Raw genomic sequence first — 23,771 nt, 5'->3', positions numbered from 1 at the left:
GCACAGGCTCCGGACGCGCAGGCTGAGCAGCCATGGCTCACGGGCCCAGCCGCTCCGCGGCATCTGGGATCTTCCCAGACCGGGGCACAAACCCGTGTCCCCTGCATTGGCAGGCGGACTCTCAACCACTGCGACACCAGGGAAGCCCTAGTAATCTTTTATGCCGATAATAATCAGCATAAAAGCAACACCTCCAAGATTTTATGGACCAGCCAGAGATGTTTCAGTACTTTCTTTTTATCTCTGCTCCCATAGTGAATTTCTGAAAAAACTGCCAGAAGGAGTCTATTTTAAACCAAGTTAGGGAGCCTCAGCCTTAGCCTCTCAGGCTCCACCCGGGACCTGCAGCCCGAAGCTGAGGAGCCGCGGCCCCAGGCGCTGCGGTCTCAGGTTTCTTTACCTCCGGAAAGAAAACAACTGACACCTTGCATCCTGGAAGTTCATTAAGAGACTGAAATTAGAGACTTCTTTCAAATTTGGACATGGCTAATCGAGGAGCAACAAGACCTAACAGGCCAAATACTGGAAATAAAATATGCCAGTTCAAACTAGTACTTCTGGGAGAGTCTGCTTTTGTCAAATGGAGCCTAGTGCTTTGTTTTGTGAACGGCCACTTTCATGAATTTCAAGAGAGTACCATGGGGGCTGCTTTTCTAGCCCACACTGTGTGTCTTGATGACACAACAGTAAAGTTTGAAATGTGGGATACAGCTGGTGAAGAACAATACCATAGCCTAGCACCCATGTACTACAGACGAGCGCAAGCGGCCATAGTTGTATATGATGACACAAACGAGGAGTCCTTTGTCAGAGCCAAAAACTGGGTTACAAAACTTCAGAGGCAAGCCAGTCCTAACATTGTAATAGCTTTATCAGGAAACAAGGCTGACCTCGCCAATAAAACAGCTGTCAATTTCCAGGAAGCACAGTCCTATGCAGATGACAACAGTTTATTATTTCTGGAGAAATCAGCTAAAACATCAATGACTGTAAATGAAATATTCATGGCAATAGCTAAAAAGTTGCCAAAGAATGAACCACAGAATCCAGGAGCATATTCTGCCAGAGGAAGAGAAGTAGACCTTACTGAACCCACGCAGCCAACCGGGAGTCAGTGCTGTAGTAACTAAACCTCCAGTTTAAACTAACTGGAATGTTCTTCTGCTTCCTAATTGTTAATAACAGTGGAATTGGAGCATTTAACCAGCCCAGTATGACTTCCAAAAAGAAGAGACTTACAATAGGCAAGTTTCTAATACAGAATTATTTTAAGTGTTTTGAACTTAATTTTTAATAACATACATGTGACCCTCTGACTAATGTTTTAGCAGTGGAAGGGGGAAATGAGAGCTGGGTGTACCCTTGTTTCCTTGGAAGGTTAGCGGGACTCATTTCTCTTCACCAGTGATATAAACAAATGATTCTGAACCCACAGTTAACCAACCAGTTCTGTGAAAAAGATTTGGAACTTACTCATTTGGACTTTTCCAAAAAAATTCTTTCTTTGGAAGGAGGTTCTAAAGATATTTATGCTTAGCTACCATATTCAGGCAACCTGTAATTTCTCTTAGTATCCTTATTTAAAGTATACATTCCACATTTTAACAAATTAGCCATAAGGAAACAGTCCCACATCTTCAAGGGGAAAAAAATGAACATTAGTGGCATCTAAATTATAGCTAGTCCTGTTATTTTTTAAATGGGGTAAAAAAAAATCAAATGTAACCCCGTCTTATTTTAGGAGCATGAAAACTAATAAAATGCATCTTAAAGGATAATGTTCCCTTCAAACATGTAAATTCATCAACAAAAGTGAAACAAACCAGGTGTCTGTGATTTCTGTTTAATCACTGCTGGCCATTACATAGCTTTTGTTGTTTGGGAGTAGGGAGGGGGCTTTTGTGCCCTTTGGACATAAACATAGTCAACGCACTAACAATTATGTACATTCAAACTTGATTATTTTAAATTCGATCTTCAGCTGTACTGTAAATAGGGTACTGCATTGCAGTCTCCATATATGTTTATTACTTTTCTATAATATTTAAGAGTTGCCTAAAAGTATACCAAATGTACAGTTACTAAAACAGCTACTTTTTTCCTTCTCTCCTCCTTTGAAAGGAAGGGACTTCAATTGTTCCTACCTGGCTAGAACCATAATAAACAATGTACCAGTAATTTGTAACATAAGTATTGGATATGTTAGTAACAATCTTGCAGCCTTGTTTTCCAAAGTTCATTTTATTTTGATCAGGTCAGTATATTTGCACTAATTGTTTTAGGTATTTTCATTATATGAAATCTACCATGTGTCAGAGATGATTTAATCTATTTAAGTGTTGAACTGCTAGCAGAACTTGTACCTTCACAGTAATTCAAAATTAGTAAGGAAAACATTTCACCAGGGTTTAGTTTTATATTGAGGTACTCAGGTTGGGATACAGTGGTATAAAAAACAGAAAATTTTTTTTAATTAGAAAAAATAAACCAAGTTAGGGTTCACAGGTCAGGTCCTTCCATTTAAGGCAGTTGAAGCTACAGCCTTGGAGGCTGACGTTAATTTCCCCAGGTGACGTACATTAGGTCTACCCAGAAGTAATAATCATAACGGGCATCCCTTGTGTTCACACATGTAGCCCATGGATCCTCTGACAAGCTTATTTTAGAGAAGAGGAGACTGAGGCTCAGAGTACTTGACATTTCTCCTGGGACAGCACACAATGAGAGCCAGAGCTGAGGTATTCGGACTTGCAGCGCTGGGCAATTTCCATCCCACCCTTTAAACATATAGGCATCAAAACATCTGCCAAACTCGTTCTTGGAGGAACCATTTCAAAGTTCTTTGTTTTAAGAATCTTCGATATGGATTTGTTGAATGGCCTCTAACCATCTCAAAGCCCAGTGAAATGGTCCCTTCCTCGAAAACATTTGCTTGGATTTAGGGCTGGGTAGGTGGGTGCCAGCCTAATGTTTTTGATCCAAATGATGGATTTGGTGACTGAGATGAGAGATCATTTAAATAGCAATACATTTAAAGCTGAGTATTTCAATCAAGTGAAAGGGAAAACAAAGCGTTTTCAATCTTTGTATTTATCATTTATTGTGATGGAATTTGTGATGAGTCAAAGAAAGGTTATGGAACAGCAGCCTGCATTTGTTCACCAGACTTAGCATGGGAAGGTCAAGCCATCCTGGTTAAAGTTAAAAATTAGTTACCTTTCCCCATGATACGATTGAATAAGCACATTAACAGTTTATAAAAGAGGTTGTGAAACCTCCTAAGGGGAAAAAGAAATATTATGTAACCAGTTTAGGGGAGAGACTTGCCTGATTCCACCCCGCAGTAGGGGGTTGAACTGCCTGACTGGGAGGTTCATTCCTATTTCAAAAGTATTATTATTTCTCCGGAAGTGTTTATCTTTTATTGCTAATAACACTTTACTCTCCACTTTCTTTGCTCTGTCCTTTCAATCTACGTCACCACCCACACCCTGAACCAATATAAACATCTACCCAACATCGGAGCACTAATCTTTATTAAGTAAAAGCAGCACCGTCTTTTCTGCTTACCAACAGGGTTATAATCCTTGAACTGTCATTGGGCCAAGCTTTATTGGACTTGTGGTTAGGGTGCTTGAATATCTATTTAAATCCAAACTGACAAAATACATGTGGACGTCAATTAAAACAATGACACCCAAAGGTATATTGAAGAGCCACAAGAAGTGTTTAGGATTGTAACAGCCCTGCTACCTTAATAAGGAGAGTCTGTTAAGCATTTATACATGGTTAGTAGTAATGTCATTCATATATTTTTTTCTAAAACAAAGTTCATCTACTATAACCAGACAGTAAGGGAACTGATGTATAGATCAACTTTAAGTTGTTTAAAAATATCCTGCCTTGAGGGCTTCCCTGGTGGCGCAGTGGTTTAGAGTCCGCCTGCCGATGCAGGGGACACGGGTTCGTGCCCCGGTCCGGGAGGATCCCACATGCCGGGAGCGGCTCGGCCCGTGAGCCGTGGCTGCTGGGCCTGCGCGTCCGGAGCCTGTGCTCCGCAACGGGAGAGGCCACAATGGTGAGAGGCCTGCGTACCGCAAATAAATAAATAAATAAATATATCTTGCCTTGGGCTTACCTGGTGGCGCAGTGGTTGAGAGTCCGCCTGCCGGCCGGTCCGGGAGGATCCCACATGCCGCGGAGAGGCTGGGCCCGTGAGCCATGGCCGCTGAGCCTGCGCATCCGGAGCCTGTGCTCCGCAACGGGAGAGGCCATAACAGTGAGAGGCCCCCGTACCGAAAAAAAAAAAAAATACATATCCTGCCTTTTGTGATACTTGTCATCATTAAATATGTATTAGGTTGCTGGGTAAAAATGCTCTAATGCTAGATTTGTGGTAGGAGACAGAATGTGAAGTTCTACCTACAGTGGGAATTCAATTAAACTTTTTAAACAAAATTATGGCCTTCAAATACATGAAAAGATGCTCAACATCACTAATCACTAGAGAAATGCAAATCAAAACCACAATGAGGTATCACCTCATGCTGGTCAGAATGGCCATCATCAAAAGATCTACAAACAAACAATAAATGCTGGAGAGGGTGTGGAGAAAAGGGAACCCTCTTGCACTGTTGGTGGGAATATAAATTAATACAGCCACCATGGAGAACAGTATGGAGGTTCCTTAAAAAACTAAAAATAGAACTACCATATGACCCAGCAATCCCACTACTGGGCATATACCCAGAGAAAACTATAATTCAAAAAGAGTCATGTACCACAATGTTCATTACAGCTCTATTTACAATAGCCAGGACATGGAAGCAACCGAAGTGTCCATCGACAGATGAATGGATAAAGAAGATGTGGCACATATGTACAATGGAATATTACTCAGCCATAAAAAGAAACGAAACTGAGTTATTTGTAGTGAGGTGGTTGGACCTAGAGTCTGTCATGCAGAGTAAAGTAAGTTAGAAAGAGAAAAACAAATACCGTATGCTAACACATATATATGGATTCTAAAACAAAAATGATTCTCATGAACCTAGAGGCAGGACAGGAATAAAGACACAGACGTAGAGAATGGACTTGAGGACATGGGGAGGGGGAAGGGTAAGCTGGGACAAAATGAGAGAGTAGCACTGACATATATACACTAACAAATGTAAAATAGATAGCTAGTGGGAAGCAGCTGCATAGCACAGGGAGATCAGCTCAGTGCTTTGTGACCACCTAGAGGGGTGGGATAGGGAGGGTGGGAGGGAGATGCAAGAGGGAGGGGATATTTGTTATACAGCAGAAACTAATACAACATAAAGCAGTTATAGTCCAAAAAAGATGTTAAAATAAAAAAAACAATTTTTAAATGTGAACAATCTGTCTTCTATATTCTTCCAGAGGCAATATAGATGGACTTTAGTCCCAGTTCCACATATTAACAAGGAGATTTTGGCTAAGTTAGTTAACCCCTCTGTATCTTAGTTCATTTATAAAATGAACATAACAAAAGAAGTTGATTCAGAGAGTTGATGAAGATCAAGTGGGATGTTTTTGTCTTTTGTATCTCAGTGAACATTCAATATGGTTTAGCTATTTTATATTCCATTACTAATAGTTAATGCTATTGATGGCTGAACTTGTACCAGGAAGCTTTGTTACAAGTACTTTACTCATCTTACCTTAATGATATAACAATCTTTTGAAGTAGGTAGTTTTATTCTGGTTTTATAGATAAGGAAATTGTGGCACAAAGATTTTGAGCAATGTTTCCAATGTCACAAAATCACTAAGTAAGAAGGCTAGGATTTGAACCCAGAAAGTCTGGCTCTAAATCTCTTTTACGTAAGTAGTGTGACTAGACAATAGTAATTCTCAAGTCATTATACTTAACTCATGGCAGGTCAGTGATACTGAAAATTGTCAGCAAAAATTTGAAGCCATGGGCAATGGGTGTGTCTAACCAAAATACATCCATTAGAGCCTAAAGGGTTTTTTGTTTTTTGTTTTTTGTTTTTGTTTCTCTCAACTACAGAAAATGTCATTGGAAAAATAACTAAAATAACTGAAAATGAGGTGTTGCCTTATCTACCCATCACTCCTGAAAGAAAAGTAAAAGAATTCCAAGTTTTGGGTTTTGAAGAGGCAAGTCAATACATGAACATCAATACACGAACTTATTTACAAAACAAACAGACTCACAGACTTAGAGAGCGAACTTATAATTACCAGGGTGGGAAGGGTCGGTGGCGAGGAATAGATTGGGAGTTTGGGACTGACATGTACACACTGCTATATTTAAAATGGATAACCAACAAGGACCTACTGTATAGCACAGGAAACTCTGCTCAGTTATACATGAATCACTTTCCTGTACACCCAAAACTAACACAACATTGTTAATCAACTATACTCCAATATAAAATAAAAAGTTAAAAAAAAATCAATACAAATAGCCAAACGACGTATGAAGAAAATGTTCATCTTGATAGTAATGTGGTAATAGTAACACGCAGTGTGTGTGATCATGGGGAGGAGCAGCAGAGGTTCAGGGTCAAATGACCTTCCACAGGGCAGTTTGACAGAGTATCAAAAACCTTCAGCAAGGCGACTTCCCTGGTGGTGCAGTGGTTAAGAATCTGCCTGCCAATGCAGGGAACACGGGTTCGATCCCTGGTCCAGGAAGATCCCACCTGCTGCGGAGCAACTAAGCCCATGCACCACAACTACTGAGCCCGCATGCCACAACTACTGAAGCCCGCGCTCCTATAGCCCATGCTCTGCAGAAAGAGAAGCCACTACAATGAGAAGCACACACACTGCAACGAAGATTAGCCCCAGCTCTCCACAACTAGAGAAAGCCCGCACAGTAACAAACACCCAACATAGCCAAAAAGAAATAAATAAAATAAATTTAAAAAAATTTTTAAAAACCTTCAACAAGCATGCCCTCTACCTGGCCATTCCACTTCTAGGAATTAATTCTATACAAAAGAATGCATAAATGTGTTTATTTAAACATTATTTATAATAAAAACTTGGGAGCAACCTCATGAGAAATTTATTATGCATATGGCAATTCGATTTTTTTCTAAGGAAATGGACATGGATGTGAGCAAAGATTTACCAAAACAGATATTCATGCTAGTAAATAGTAAATGATAGGAAAAAGAAAGAAAAAGAAAAGAAAGAAGGAAAGAAAATGACTTCATTTGTTAAAAAGGAGAAATTAAAGAAATTACAATGCACCTGCATAATTTGGAAATTATATTGTAGACGTCCATAAATATGCACATGAAAAAGACTCAAAGAACATACACTAAGAGGTTAGCAGTCATAACATCAGAGTTGTAGTACTAAAAGTAAATTTTGCTATATTTTCTTTGTGTTTTCCAGATTTTCTTCATTAATCATGTATTACTTTTGTACTAGGGGAAAATAAGCATATTATAATAAATAAAAATATTTATTTTAATGTGGAAAAATTTCAGGTCTATATTAATCAAGATGCTAAACTTTGAGTGACAGAAAACCCAGTTCAAATTGTCTTAACAAGAAGGAAGTTATTCCTGAACATGCCCCAGGCATGGTTGGACCAGGTCTCAGACCTCTCATCATCTCTTTATCTCTTGTCTTTCTTTTCTTTCTATTGCTTCGTTTTTAGGAATGTTCTCTCCATGTGGTGGTACACGTGTTCACAAATCTATTTATATCCTCCTCTCTCAGCAAATCCACCAATTGCCTTTTCAATAAGACTTAAAAGTCCTGAATCTTATTTTCATTGGCCGTCTGAGGATAGTGTACCCATCTGTGATCCTATCAGCTCTGTGAATGGAATGCCATGATTGGTTATGCCTGGGTCACATGCCCAGTGCTGGAGCCAGAAGGCGTGGTTAGCTAGGATGGCTGGAGTGAGAGTTGGGGAAGGTGTTTTCCCTAAGAGACAGTGGGGTTGGTTCCATGTGAAAAAAGAAGAGTGGAATACGTGGTGAGGTAAAAGCCACAAAAACAAAGACACCTTCACCACAAGATTGCAGTTTCTTTAGAGGCTGGCTAGACATGGCTAGGAGTAGCATTAGCAGCCTTGAATCATTTAGATTTCTTGTGGTTGCAAGTGGCAGAGAATTCACTTAGATTTGGATTAAACAACAAAGAGAATTTATTGGTTTACATAACTGAAAAATCTGGGCTGGCTTCAGTAAGGCTAAGCTACCCAAGGATATGGCTCTTTCAGTGTCTCCAGTGGTGACAGTTTCAGCTCCAGATTCTACACAAAGGCTCCTGGCAACTCTGGGCTGTCTCTCCAGGGTAGCGAATTGCTCATCCTCACCACCCACCAGGTGTGATCTAGGGACAGAGAATCTCTTTTAGTATTTTTCAAGCAAGTCCTGTGATTGTCACCTCTCTCACTGGCCCAAATGGAAAGAGTTTGAGAAGGATTAGTATTCATTCTTCTCTAAATGTTTGGTAGAATTCACCAATGAAGTCATTTGGTCCTGGACTTTTTTTGTTGTGGAGTTTTTGATTACTGATTCAAGCTCCTTACTAGTAATCAGTCTGTTCAGATTTTCTATTACTTCATGATTCACCTTTGGTGGGTTTTATGCTTAAGGAATTTATCCATTTCTTCTAGGTTGTCCAATTTGTTGGCATATGATTATTCACAGTAGTCTGTTATAATCCTTTGTATTTCTGTGGTATTACTTGTAATGTTTCCTCTTTCACATTTTTTTTTTAATTTAAAAATTTTTAATTTTTATTGGAATCCTCTTTCACGTCGAATTTTATTTGAGTCCTCCCTCTTTTTTTCTTGGTAAGTCTAGTTAAAGGTTTGTCTATTTTGTTTATCTTTTCAAAAAAACAGCTCTTAGTTTCATTGATGTTTTCTATTGTCTTTTTTTTCTATTGCCTTTTTAGTCTCTATTTCATTGAAAATTTCTGCTCTGATCTTTGTTATTTCCCTTTTCCTACTAACTTGGGCTTAGTTTGTTCTCCTTTTTCTGGTACCTTGAGTTGTAAAGTTTGGTTGTTTATTTGCGCTCTTTCTTTTTTCTTAATGTAGGTGTTTATCGCTATGAATCATTGGCCTAAATTGAATCATGAACTCATCCCCGACCAATCCATATGGCCTGAGGAATGGGATACATTGATTGGCTTGAGCCAATTATAGTTCATTCCTGAAGCTGGGGCCAAGGTCAATCCCATCTGGACCACCAGTGAGGGTGGAAGAGTTGTGTATTCCCAAGGAATGTCAACATGGGAAAGGGAAGAATTCATGCTGGAGGGGTGACTAGCAAATGTCTATAACAACTCTTTAGAAGTCTGATGTGTTTAAACACTGTCTAGATGTCCATTTCTAAACAGGAAATATTTATTAAAACTGTATCTTGCCTGCGGCTTAGTTGCAGAATATTGCTAACTTACATGGCTAAATGAAGAAGCATACACATATCACAGGTCTTCAACCATATCTCCATTTTAAGCCTTTCCAACATGCCTCCTGTTTACCAAGAGAGGTGGAGGCCATCAGAGCACCCTGTAAACTGCCCTACACAGCCACAGGCAGGCAGTGTCACTCCTCTTGGGTTGTAATAACCTAAAAAACATTGTATTATTATTGAATACATATTTTCATGAAACTTTGTTTAGGGAAACATATGGGGCTTTGAAATGTCAGCACACTGGGAGGAAAGCAGGAAGTGTAAGGAGTTTTGTGCTCCTGTCTCTTTTATTTACAGAGTGGGTTCAAAGTCGTGCAGGGTTAGCAAGAAAAACAAGCAAAATGATCCATGCCTGCTTTGGATGACATCTGTCCCCTAGGACAGTCACTAGCTTTGGGTTTGGAAAGGTTTTCAGTGGATGGCACAGGCTAGGAATGAGATGTTTTCTTTTCAGCTCCAGAAGGAAGCTTGCATGGGTCCTTTCAGAGCGAGGCTCTTCTGTGATAAATATATGTGCCTCTGCCAGAGAGAGCAGCAAGAAAAGCTCAGCCACTGACAGCTTAAGTTGGGGAAGAAATTCACCCAGGCTAATGTCATTGTAGCTGAGGGACAGCTTTGAAAGTTACATGATTAAAAATGCTCTGCATAGACAGCAGCGGGACTTGGCGTATGATATGACTAACGGATCTGTTTTCCCAGGTGGCAACTGCTGCAGGAAAATCCCCCATCTTGTCTCGCATGAGTCAATGGAATTCTGCAAAAGTGTCATAAAATGTCAGTGAAAACATTTCCTTCACTAGGGCCTACGAGATGATGAAGGTCACGAAGGGGAGTGGTATGCCTGACCACCAGAGGTCTACCACACATCAAGAATGGGTACCCAGCTCATTCATGCTGGCAGCCTAGGACAGAGACTCATAGCCCAACCACAGCGAGTCCCGCCACAGTTCCGGGCTCCCCACCACACTCATGGAACATCTCTCATTGCCAAGGACCTACATTATCAGGCAGTAAAGGGACACTTCCATTTTCTAATCTCTGACTTCTGCCATGACTATTTTATCCATTGGATTTTCTAGGTCCAAGACCTGGTGCAATGAGATTCCAGGGGCCCATAAACATGGCTGAGTCCCTGAGTAAGAAAACAATGATCAGTCCTCATACACACAAGGAGCATTGCAAAACCCGAATTCACAGGTGCTTACATAAATGCCCACAAAGCACAGCATTATCCCCATTTTATTAACTGTTGAATTGATTATTCAGAAAAATTTCATTACATTTGGAGACTATTTGAAAGTTAGATTTGGTTTCACTTCAAAAGAAATCCCAAGAACATGACTGCTGAAAGTCAGAGCCGGTTGTAAATTAACTTTGTCACTCATTGCCAAATGATTTCAAAAGCAAAATTATAACAGTCCTTTAAAAAAAGTTAAGCTAAAATTATGTTTAATGTGAAAGGTAGGTGTGTTTAAATAGATTTTCTAAGATGTAAGGATTTTCCAAGATGTGGGATCTTCAAGAGCAAGGGTGGCTAGGACTTGAAGACCTTTCAGACAGTCTGAAGTTGCTGAGTATTTAGTCACATGCATGCTTAAGTCCAAAGGTCCTCTTTCCATGCATCACGTTAGGACCCATGCATCCCTACACCAAATTCAGCACGAGAGTCAGGGCATACGAAAGCCTGAGTAGAGTGATTCCTGTCCGTTTAGTAACCAGTCAACAGACGTTTATGTGCTATATTCTACTATATTCCAGGAGATGTTCTGGGCTCTCAGAATACAGCCATGAAAACAAGTCCCTGTACTGATGGAACTTTCAGTCTAATGGGGCCAAAGACTATCACCACATAAGTTAAAGGTATAATATGTTCGGTGGCAGTAAGTGCTCAGGAGAAAGTAAAGCAGAGGAAGTGCACTGAAGGTTGCAGTTCTAGATAGACATAGTGGCAACAGAAGACCTCATTGGGAAGGGGTTATCTGAGCAAAGAGCTGAAATGTGTGAAGAAGAGTCAGGCAGGAAGGAAAAGCATTCCAGGCTGAGGGAGGGGCAAGCACAGGTGCCCAGAGGCATGAACTGTTTGGGTAGCTTGAGGAAGAGCAGAAGGTCAGCACAGTTACAGAGAAGTAATTAAGGCAGGGACTAGTAGTTGATAGGGTCAGAGAGGCATCTGAGTACCAGACTGGGAAGGGCCTCATGAGTCATCGTAAGGAGTTTAGACTTTATTCTGAGTGAGATGGGAAGCCACTGGAGGCAACAGTGTGCCACAATCTGATTTACATAGTATTGACAAGATGACCATGGCTGCAGTGTTGAGCACAGACTGAAAGTGACTAAAGCAGAAGCAGGGCGATCATGAGTTTTGCTGTTGCTATGGCCAAGTCTATGGTTCTCACAGTCATCTAGATGAGAGACGTGGGCGGCTTGGACCAGTGTGTGTGTGATGGAAATTATGAGAAATGATAAGACGTTGGATCCATTTAGACTTTATATTTGTCCTTTTTCTCTGTGTGGGTGCTTCCCTCCTCTCTCCAGCATTCCCTACTCTGTTCAGGGTAAATAGAAGCAAAACAGAGCAGGAATAGGTGACCCAGAAGACCCAACACCCCTTCCATTCCAGTCATTCTCAGTGACAGAGATTCCATCCCAGGCACCTCGATCTCCATGCACCATCTCTGGTTCCTAGAACCTCGCGGGCGGCTACACTGGGAGAGAATACAGATGCCCAAGTTTAGAACAAGTTGCTCACAAACACTAAAGAAAAAAAATCTAGTTACTCTTTTCTTCTAGGAACCAGTTAGTCGCTGGGAATTTCTTTTATCCTTGTTCCCAGCAGCTGCCCTGGGAGGTCACAGCCTGCCTTTGTTGGGCGTTGGCCTCCCTGGCATCCATTTCTTCGGAGATGCCACAGCTGCTGTTTCCAGAAGCTCAGATGAGTTTTCTACATATGAGCTAGCCTCTGGGCTTACCTTAAGCGTGGCATCTGGAAAGACTCACTTTTACAGGATGGCCTCACAGCTCTCTGCTTCCCCTGGGGCCTGGGTCTCAGCTGCCAGTAACGGGCTGGTCTTGAGTCCAGTAGCTGTCAGGTGGCCGTGGGGTTTGATAAGAGGACTGGCATCCCGGCAGGGGTGAAAAATAAATTTTAAAAGTATAAAAGTGGTATATGCCTGTTTAAAGATAGTCACACAATACAATCTTTTTAAAAGTAAACAATAAAAATTCTTACTCTCTAGGTGAAACCATTGGAAACTGCTAGATTGGAGGCCTTCCAGATTCTAGGAGCTTGTTGGAAACGCAGCTTCGTGGGTCCCCACCTCTTTAGTAGAAGCAGAGCATGCTGCTACATACATTTTAACAAGTTCATCAGGCGGTTCTTACCGACTCTAAAATTTGAGAAGTCGATTGTCCTTGACCTTTCTATTAACACAAAATGTGCGTGTGTACATATAGTTTTACACAAACACACACACACACACACACGCAGATTAAACACATACCTGCCTGCACAAAGGGATTCATATAACACAAAGTGAATGTGGCCGGGCTAGTTTCACTCAATAACACTGTATCAGTATATGCAGCAATAACCCATATTTTTAAACAGCCACTTCCTATTCCCCAGTAGGGATCAGCATACAGTGTTTAACTGCCACCCCCACTCTCCCACCCCCACTGTGAGGCATTTGTGTTGTCTTTCATTATTTGGACCTGATTTTGGATCCCTCCTTGGCCACTTGTAGCTGTGTTCCATTAATCGAGTTCCCTTCGTCTGTAGAATGAGGTTTCTAACAGTCTCCCCCAAGGTTGTTCTGCAGACTGAGAGAGTGTACCTGAAAGAAAGTCTGTAACATTGTGCTCAGCATAGAATCGATGATGAAACAATAACTGACTTTCAGTTATTTTCTGACTCGCCTCTAACCCTTGGGTCTAAAAGCAGGGTATCTAACACGGGCTTCCAGTGATCCAGCTGGTGTGCTGCAGGGCTTCCCCTCCCCTGAAGTCAAGGGGGCCGCTCTTTGAGTAACACCGCACAACCCAGAGACTCAGATCACTGTGGTTCCTATGTTGGGCCACTGTACTTATTACTATGACACCAAAGACACATTTGAATCTACCGAGGAGGACATTTCTTCAAACTGAGTTGGACTTTATTTCCTTTCAACTTTTTTATTTTGCTATAATTTCAGACATCGAAAAGTGGCAAGAATAGTACAAAGGTTCTTCACTCACATCCCCCAAATGTTAACATTTACCACATTTTTCTTACATATGTACATACACACAGACACATACACATAGACACAACCAGACACCAAGACACACACACATACACATTTTTGTTCTGAACCTTTTGAGAGTCAATTGCAGCTGGGGTGACCAAATCCTCCCAACTTGCCTGGGCCTTTGCTGATTTTAATATTAAAAGTCCTACATCTGAGAGCTCCTTCTGTACCAGGCAAACTGGGACAACTGATCACTCTAGTTGCAGCTGTGATGCCCTTTTACCTGTAAATACTTCAGCGTGTATTTACGAAAATCAAAGACATAACCACTGTACAATTATCAAAATCTGGAAATCAATTTTGATGCAAAATACTATTCAATCTGCAGACCTTTTTCAGATTTTGTCAATCTTCCCAATAATGCCCGATTTTTCTTTATAAAAAGAAAATCCTGGATCATATGGTGCCTTCACTTGTCATGTTTCTTTTCGATTCTTCAATCTGGACCAGTCCTCAGTCTTTGTCTTTCGTGGCGCTGATATTTAGAAGAGTATAGTCCAAATATTGTGCAGAATGTCCCTCAGTATGGGTTTCTTTGATGTTTTCACACAACTGGACTTGGATTATTTATTTTTGGCAGGAATCCCACAGAAGTGAGACGTATGGTGTTGATTTACCCCATGACAAGGTATCTTAACTTTGATCACTTGATTGAGGGGGTTTCTGCTCAGTTTCTCTGCTGTAAAATTACTATTTTCTCCTTTGTAATTAATAAGTATGTTGTGGAGAGATACTTAGAGACTATGTAAATATCTTGTTTCTCATTAAACTCTCTCACTCGTTTTAGTATCCACTGACGACTCTTGCCTGAATCAATTACTTTTATGATGGGTTGCCCAATAGTTGGTCTTTATTTTTGAAAATGTTTAACAGGGGAGAATCTGCATTAGAAGTGCATGGGTTTATGGAGGAGACAGACAAGTTTCAGGAAATTACAGTACAATATAGCAAATGCTCTGAGGTAAAGTAAAGCGGGGGATGGCAAGCTACAAGCCCCTGGGTCAAATCTAGCCGAACACCTATTTTTGTAAATAAAGTTTTATTGGAACACAGCTATACCCATTTGCTTGCCTATTATTTCTGACTATTTTCACACTGTAACGGCAGAATTGACAAGATGCAGCAGAGACCGCATAGCCCTCAAAGCCTATCATATTTACTACCTGGCCCTTATAGAAAAAGTTTGCTGACCCTTGATAAAAAAGGCCCGTGGGGAGAGCTCTGCTGAACTGGACTTCTGTTTAAGTCATACATAGGCAACATTCATCTACTCTGTAGGCCCTGAGGGGTACAGCAGGTGTGGGGGGATCAGGGCATTCCTGCCCCAGAACCTAGGAATGTGTAGGGCTTCCCCATTTGGGCTACCACACACACTACAGAGGTATCATGCAATGTCTTACCTAAAAGAGAGTAATTCTGGTTTTTTGTTTGTTTTTTGAGTATAATTATAAATTATCAAGAAGGAAAATTATACCAAGTCACAGCAATTAAATACAATTATCATAATTAGCATGATCAAAATCTTTGCATCTCAAAGTATTGCCAAGTCCTGTAAGAATGTCCTCTTTATTTCTAGCAAATATTTGGTACAACAAAACTCCAGGGATCAAACGAATTTGAACAATTCTCAAAGCTGTTTTGGCAGTAGATTTGGTAAAGATAAATAATAAGGGTTATTGGGAGGTTAAAAGTATTAACTGGTCGTTTACATGTGAAGTCCCTTTTATTTCCAGAATGCATCTTCTTTGCTAAAGCTCCAGGCAGAATTAGGCAAAATTTAATGTGCTGCTCAGGCTACATTTCGTGATAGGAAGAGGAAGTTCTGGCAAACCAATTAAGAACTCAAAGTAACTTAATCTTGTTGATTGTTCCCTTTTATGGGGAACACCCATGTAGTGTTGGAATGACCAGCTACTGGAAAAGATCAAATTTTTAGGCCACGTCTATATGATTAAAGTCAAATAGAGAGTAGAATAACTTTCTGTTGAATTTTGGCCACACAAGAAAACTGATCTAGATTTTTCTAAAGCCAAAGCAACAATTTCTTATTGATAAAAACCATCCACAGGAGATTCTTGTCTGAGATAGTGTTGGCTTGAGGCAGTGAAGAGAATTTCAGTGAATGATAGAGTCCTTACTAAAAATTATTACTTTACACTCTACGGAAATATGTGACTTTAAAGCAGATAGAGAAGCCCTCAAAACAGGACAGAATATTGAAGATCATAAAAATGGAGCCCAAACGATTACAAAATGGGAGAAGATGGAAAAGAAAATGTAGATTGAGCCCTGTCAGGTTAAAACACACAAGCTTCTGGCTAAGACACTCACTGAAGTTGGGTGACAAAAATTAAGTTCAGGCAGCAAAGAAGGTGGACACCTAGGAAAGAGAGAGGGAAGGCTGGGGGCTTTCCTTTTTCTAGTCACCTCTGGTCTCAGCATAGGTATACTTTGCTTTAACAAAGTGTCATGAACTAAATGTTTGAGTCCCCCCAAAATTTATATTTTGAAGCCCTAACCCCAGTGGGATGATAGTAGGTGGTGGGGCCTTGGAGGATGGTTGGAGTAAGATGAGATCATGAGGGAGGGGCCCTCATGATGGGATTAATGCCTTTATGGAAAGAGGAGGAGACATGGGATCTCTCTTCCACCAGGTGGGGATACAAGGAGAAGACGGCTATCTCCATCTGCAAACCAGGAAGGGCCTCCTCACCAGACACTGCCTGAGACTTGATATTGGACGTCCCAAGATGTTTGCTGGTTAAGCCACCCATGTTGTTTTTGTTATAGCAGCCTGAACTGACTAAGACACAAAGCAAACGTTCTTCTCCAGAAGATTTGGGAGAATAGGCTATTCGGAATAATTGAATATTCCAGTTTTCTAAGCGTTCTCGAATTCTTAGTTTTCTGTAGTTTCCTGGACATTTCTACATACATTGATTTGTTTTATTATCAAGGCACACTCTGAAATAGGTATATCAGCCCCCTTTTAAGGTAGGAAAACTAAGGAGGAGAAGAGTGAAGTGACTCTTCACTCTTCAGCAAAATCAGCCAATCCTGAAACTCAAGCCTCTTGATTCAAGCTCAGTGCATTTTACAGGGCATTACAGGGACTCTCTGATTTGTCAGCGTATTGGTTGGGGTACAGCAGGAAACAGCATTCACTCCAGATGGTTCAAATGGAGAAACTCTAACAAACGAGCCGCTTATGAGGTGTGGGCAGGATACAGAGAACAAACACGGAGGTGGGTACATCTACCTCCTGCAAGACTGGGGAGCAGATACTACCCTTAAGAGTTGAAGGAGGGAGGGATTTAGTGGTTGGAGCTGTGAATGGGAATTGGGCTACCTGGCAGGAGCTGACATGGGGAGGGAGGCAGGTAGTGCCAGCAACGGGCACTGAAGCAGGGTGCAGTGGGGAGGAGACACCCCAACTTCCCTCTCATCTGGTTCTCCAGCCAGCGCCTGACACTGGCCACCCAGAGGGTCAGCCAGAATGAGGCCGTCCATGTCGGTGACCACCTGGGACAGAGAGCCGGGCGTGAAGTATGGATCCAGGAGGCGACAGGAGGGCGGCAGGCAATGAAAAGGGAATAGCAAGCACTTCAACGTCACAACGTTGAAATACCCTAAAAAATGTCTAATGTCAACGAAAAACATATTCACAGCCTAACAGTTGAGAATTATGTTTTATTTGGCAGGAGTTTTTAGGACTTCAAGTCCGGGAGGCAGCATCTCAAGTAACTCTAGGACATCTGCTAGGAGGAGGTGAGGGAGGAAGCCAGGTTATATAGAAGTTTTGCAACAAAGGGCAGGTATTCTGAATGTCAAAGGAGTATTGTTAATTAAAGAAAACCAGATATCCCAAGTTAAGGAATTTAGTGCTTTTCTATGTATGGGAAGATGAAAGAGTCTGGGCTCACTGAAATCGGTCCTTTGATATGCACCTCACCTATCTGGGGCCAGTATCCTGTGTTTTCACATCCTGAGTTTCCTCAGGGCTCACTGTAGGGAGTGGCTGCAATCTGATGGCTGCTAGATGGCAGGTATTCTTTCCTTCCTGAGTTCCCTCAGGGCTCACCAGCTCACCACCGGCTGCAATTGCTGATGACTGTGACATCCTTTGTTTACTGATATGGCAGGAAACATTCCATTTCTCACTAACACTAAAATAAAGATGAATACAATTTACATGAGCTCAGGCTCATAATCCCTTATCTGGAACCCTTTGGGCCAGAGGTGTTCCGGAATTGAGAATATTTTTACTCTCATGAACTATATATTATATAATGCCCCCAGCGGGGTCTAGGGCAGCACCCTGTAATAAAATATATTCGTGTATCTGAAGCAAAAGGCATGAATATTTACTTTAAGTGAGATAAATGAATATAAATAACTTCTCATTAGTTCGGGTCAATTTTTGCTATCCAATGATTTTTGGAACTGTGGGTAAGAAATTATTAACCAGCAGTTAAATTTTCAGAAGTCATCCTAGGAGTTGGTAGCATTTTGTCATTATTATGAATGCTGATTGATTGTCCTTTATAGTCTTTCTGTTACTGTGTAGTTATTTATATATACATATATTGTCTGGACTCTAGAAAAATGGAAATTTACCTGATAATAGGTTTTTCAAATTATTAATTAAAAAATAGAAGAGAATGGTGATCCACTTCACAAGAGAGTCTCTGTCCTGGAAATGAGTCACAGCAGGATTCCCTTAAATAGCAAGAATCCTGGTCATTACAAATTGGCTTTGTGGCAAGAAGCGGAGCGGTGCAGGACTCTTCCTGAGTGCCCTTGAATACTCTGTCAAGGAGGGGACCCCACAGTGAGGAGAACAGCTTATCCCCCTCGATGGCTGGCACTCCCTGAAGTGCCCAGGTTAGCAGGGTGAGGCATCATTTCTTGGAATTCAGTGGGGATCTTTAGTGGTAATGTTGCTGGCAGGCATTCCTGGTCTCTGAAGCTCTGAAAACCACAGTTCTCAGAACAACTTAACAGGAAGCCTCACCCACTAACAGAGGAAGCTAAGGAAGGAAGGAAAGATGGCAGTGCCGGGGGAGGGTCAGTATATGAAACAATAAGTAAAATCACACGTTTTGCGATGGTGTCTACATGGTCAGAGGAAGCACCACCATCGGCCCCTTCCTCACCGCCTCCCCCCAAAAGCTCTCCTGGGTGCTCTGCACTCTGCTGGCCTGGATCATTCCTCAGGACATTTGTGCTCACCGTTCTCTCTCTCTAGAACACCTCCTCTTCAATTCCAGCGCCCAACTATCACCATCCTTGATGACTTTCAAAGCCAAAGTGCATCTCTTTTACAAGGAAGTCATGGCTGCCTTGTCTCTACACTGGCTGCCCACAAAGTGGTTTAGACTTTCCTCATGACTCTCACCATATCCCACCTTGTATTGGAAGAACTGTCTTATTCCCTTTTCAAAATTAAAAGCTTTGTTCATTTAGTACTCCCCCCCCCCCCCATTAAGTCATCAAGCATTTTTTCAAAACCTATTCTGCCTAGGTATGGTGCTAGGCTTGAGAAGTTGGAGATACATAAGATAGAGTTCCTGCGTGCTGGAGCTTACAGTCTAGTGAAAGAAAACAGGCAGTACGAGGACGGAGTGGTCTGGGAGCACAGAAGAGGGACAGGTCACCCAGCTTGGGTGCTTGCTTGTCGGGGTGGCCAAGGAAGCCGGCAACCTCGCAGCCAAGTGGGAGGGAGACAAATAAACGGTAGCGAAGGACGTGCCTGGCAGAGAGACCAGCATGGCACCGGGCCAGAGGCTTGAGGATTGGAATATATTCCAAGAGCCCCACATAACTGACAGGTAGCTGGTATGTGGGAGTCACCAGGAGGGTGGGGTGGAGAAAGGATTGGGGAAAGGTGAAGCTGGGGTCTGATCGAGAGGATCTTAGCAACCTCGCTATGGAATTTAGACAGTTCCGTCCATAGTGGCTGGTAAGTGACCTGGGTAGAGAAGGCTCTCGATGATGCCAGAGGTCAGGATTAATCAGGACCCCTGATTACCTGGGGTCCTAGGTTGAGTTCTCACAGAAGCAGACTCTGAGGCAAAGGTTCAAGTGCCAGCAGCTTCGCTGGGCGACGATCCCAAGAGACTGTTAAAGGTTGGGAAAGTGGGCCGGGAAAGGGAAGGCGGCCCCGATGAGCAGTTACTGCCCTGATCAGCCCGGCTCAGACCCCTGGAAAACTGCAGAGCGTGCTTCGGAGTTATTCCACTCGAGGGGCGAGGACGCCGGGGTGGGGGGGGGGGGCACTGTCCATCGGCTCCCGCGTCGTTGCTGGAGGGCAGCTCCCAGGGGCTTTGGCTCGCGACACTGTGGGTCCCGGTGCGAGCGCCAGCGGAGCCTGCAGCCCGAGAAGCCCGCAGGCAGAGCCGCAGGCGTGCGAAGAAGCTGTCCTCGGAACCTGAGGGATCCGAGCATCCGCGCCCTCTGGTTATGCAGATAGAACGAGTTGGAAAAACATGGCGAGTTTTGGAGTCAGGCAGGGAAGAGAAGGCACGCCCAGGGGGTGAGCGAAGAGAACTGCATGGAAGGACGATGGGGGCGGAGGTGTGGGCAGGCGAGGCCGGCGTCCGTGCGCAGCCGCTTAGCGCTCCGGGACCGGAAGGGGGACCCTGGCCTCCCCACCCTTCAGGCGGGACAACGTGGAGGTGCCTAGACACTGTTTCGCCGAGGTCTGAGCCGAGCAGCTCAGTAGTGCTCCCTGTATCGCCGCCTTCCCTTTCCTGGCGCATCTCCCTACTCCCCTAAACAGTCCTTCTTAACCCAAGAATCTTCTTGGTGGGAGACATGGAGAGCTAGAGCCCAGGGAAGGTGGTTGTCCAAGGGGAGTGTGGTCTTCCGTAGAGAATTGCAGCCCTGCCCTGCTTGCTAGGCAGGGAGCTGAAGACCAAAGCTCCGTGTCCCCTCTCTCGCCCAGTCCCCCAGCCAGAGGACAAGGAAGCCCCAGTGATGTGGTAGGTCCCAGAGGAAGGGTCTCCAGGGGCACAGAGCAAGGAGAAGAGTGGAGAGCACAGTCCGCGTGCGGGGCAAATAGAGAATATCCAGCACACCTGTATCCCACCAGGGTGTAGCACGTAACCTGCACTGTTCAGAATGGCATCCATGCTGCTGGAAAACTCACCATTTCATGACAAACACAGCTTTACCCAACAATGCCTTATATTTGTGAGCTCTTTATAGTTACAGTTACTTTACATTGACCCCAGATTCCTTTTGCCTCAAAATAACTGGGTCAGCGAGGCAGAGCAGGTATCAACACTCATTCCCTATTGAGCCAGGAATCTAAATCTTCTCTTTTGCTTCAAAGTCCAGCATTCATCCCAGTACACTATGTCCTCCCAGAAAATAAGGTTATTGGTGCTCAGCAATGACCATATTCTGAGTGTTTACTAAACACTTCTATAATTGTTTAGCTGGTGCTCAGAATCAGTAACCAAACTTCTTGATTCCTGGAGGTCCCTTTTAGCTTCAAATATCTTAGTTTAATAATGATCTCGCTTAGATTAGATGTGACCTAAGGTAGTTCTATAGATGGGATGTTTGCATCCCCCCACAAAATTCATGTGCTGAAATTCTAACCCTTAAGGAGATGGTGTTAGGAGGTGGGGCTTCTGGGAGGTGATTAGGTCATGAGGGCAGAGCCCTCAAGAATGGGAATAGTGCCCTTATAAGGGTCTGAAGAGACTGGGGTTCTCCCTTCTGCCGTGTGAGGATACAGGGCCAGGAAGCAGCCTCACACTAGACACCCAATCTGCCGGCACCTTGATCATGAACTTCCCAGCCTCCTGTGAGAAATATCTTTCTGCTGTTATTAAGCCACTCAGTCTATGGTATTCTGTTATAGAGGCTGGAAAGGACTAAGACAGTGGGTATATCGTACCTCCTTAACTGTGGAATTTCATGTAAAATCTATTTAGGCAGAGGGAGCTGACAGAACTAAAATGCTGAATACCTACCATGTGCCAGGCAACTTGTAAATGCCATCACTTTACAGGTGGAGAAACCAGGATCCAGAGAGACTGAGTAACTTGCTCAAGGTTACATATCTAGTGAGGCCAGAGGCAGGAATGAAGTCTATGTCTCACTGACTCCAAATTCGATATTCTTCTATGTTTCAATAAAGGTTTCTAGTGGATTATTGCTAAGAAAGTCGATACTGGTTATTTTTAGAAACACAAACAAGGTAAGTCCTCAGAGAAATCATTTTTGGGTCCTCAATGATAGCATAATATGCTGCTTGCAAAAATGGGTCCTTCAGCTCTGCTATCAGCAGTGGCTGGGAGCCTGGGCTCTGGGGCCAGACCACCATCATCACACTCTGGCTTGTCACTTGCCCCTTATTCACTGTGTAACTCTGGATAAGTTATTCAACCTCCTCATGCCTCAATTTCCCCATCACCAAAGCAGGGTTAATAGTAGTCCTTACCCCTGTGGGGTGTGATGAACATTAAATAGAGTTCACGGTGCCTGGTACAGAGTAAGCCCTCAGTAGGACCAGCTGTCATTATTTTAATTAGTCTCCATTGTCCTATCAACCTGATATAGTCTGTAGTTATGTCTCAACCTATGACCTGGCCTAGAGAATATAGGGATTGACCTTAAAAGGCCAAAGATCCAGAGAGAGAGAAACCGACCGGGGCTATGTGCTGTGTCCTGGGCGAACTGATAATGTCCCCCGTGGATGGGAGAGAATGAACTCAACCCGCAAGTGGCACATTGATGGGTGGGCGGTTCTCATCAGAAACGTATTTTGGTCTGTGGTTTTGCCGAGCCATTTTTATCTTTGCCAAATGACCCCCTTGGGAAAATGAGGCAGCTCAGTGTATATAAATAGTCAAGATTCAGAGAGGAAGTGAGAGGTTTCCCAAGAGAGGGCAGAGCAGTGGTTGTGGGAGCCCAGAGTCAGGCTCAGTACCTGGCACGCGTCGGTGGGTGGGTACGCACTCGGTGTCGCCGAACCAATGGATGGGTTTTAGCCGCTTTTGCCGTGGAAGACCTTCCTCCCACCTTGAACAGAGGCCATTGTCTTGATGACAGATGGCGGCTTGGTTTATGTTGGGCTGACCTTGGCTGATGCAAGCCCGTTACTGGTCTCCCTACCTCCAAATCGAAGGTGGGAAGGACTCTGGGTCCCCACCTGTATATCCCAAGGGGACCCTGTCTGCCAGCACCCCGAAGAGCTCCCTGGTAATGTTAGCGGGAAAAGGAGAAGAGTAGTGTTTGCCTTCTCTTGGGAGTCAGTGTGCTGGGAGAATCTGAACAGTGTGTCTTTGAATTATTCTCTCTCTCTGACAGCAGCTACTGGCTGTTGTATTCATTTGTACTTTGCCATAACAAAGTACAAATTGGGTGGCTTAAAACAACAGAAATTTCTCTCACAATTCCGGAAGATAGAAGTCCGAAATCCAGGTGTCAGCAGGGCCACGCTCTCTCCAACGGCTCTGGGGGACGATCCTTCCTTGCCTCTTCCTGGTTTCCGGAACTTGCTGGCAATCTCTGGTGTTCCTTGGCTTCAAGTTGCATCAGTCCAACCTCTGCCTCTGTCATCACATGGCTTTCTTCCCTCTGTGTCTGTGTCTGTGTCTGTGCCTGTATGTATCTTCACATGGCCTCTTATAAGGACCATGTGAACTTATACGTCATTGGCTTTAGGGCCTGCCCTAATCCAGTATGACCTCACCTAACTGCACCTGCAAAGACTGTTTCCAAATAAGGTCATGTTCTGAGGTTCTGTGTGGACATGAATTTTGGGGTCTATTATTCAACCCAGTAGAGATATCTTCTTTATGCCAGACACCCTGCCAGTTGGCCTGAATATTAAGATGAGTAAGATCCCCCATATTCTCACAATCTGCAGATGAAATAGGCACATAAGTAAATTATTGTAATTCAATGAGACAAATATGATCTAACACCTTGAGCACTAAGTGCCTGGCACTGTTTTAAACAATGTACATTTTCCATAGATGGATGAATAGATAAAGAAAATGTAAGATATATAATATTTATTTAT

At 43.0% G+C, this 23,771-nt stretch overlaps 1 protein-coding gene across 1 annotated transcript; it reads left to right on the top strand.

The window, feature by feature from the left end:
• Positions 1-373: 373 nt before the first annotated feature.
• On the top strand, positions 374-1,130 carry LOC307185315 (ras-related protein Rab-5A-like; the record flags this gene model as incomplete). The annotated part of the gene is made up of 1 exon (XM_079919388.1): positions 374-1,130. The coding sequence occupies exon 1, from the start codon at positions 483-485 to the stop codon at positions 1,128-1,130; it is 648 nt and encodes a 215-aa protein (XP_079775514.1). The 5' UTR covers positions 374-482.
• Positions 1,131-23,771: the final 22,641 nt, after the last annotated feature.

The sequence above is a fragment of the Stenella coeruleoalba genome (assembly GCF_951394435.1).
Source record: "Stenella coeruleoalba genome assembly, chromosome: 4".
Taxonomy (NCBI): Eukaryota; Metazoa; Chordata; class Mammalia; order Artiodactyla; family Delphinidae; genus Stenella; species Stenella coeruleoalba.
Note: the sequence above shows the minus strand (reverse complement) of the source record. Positions and strands in the feature narration are given on the sequence as shown.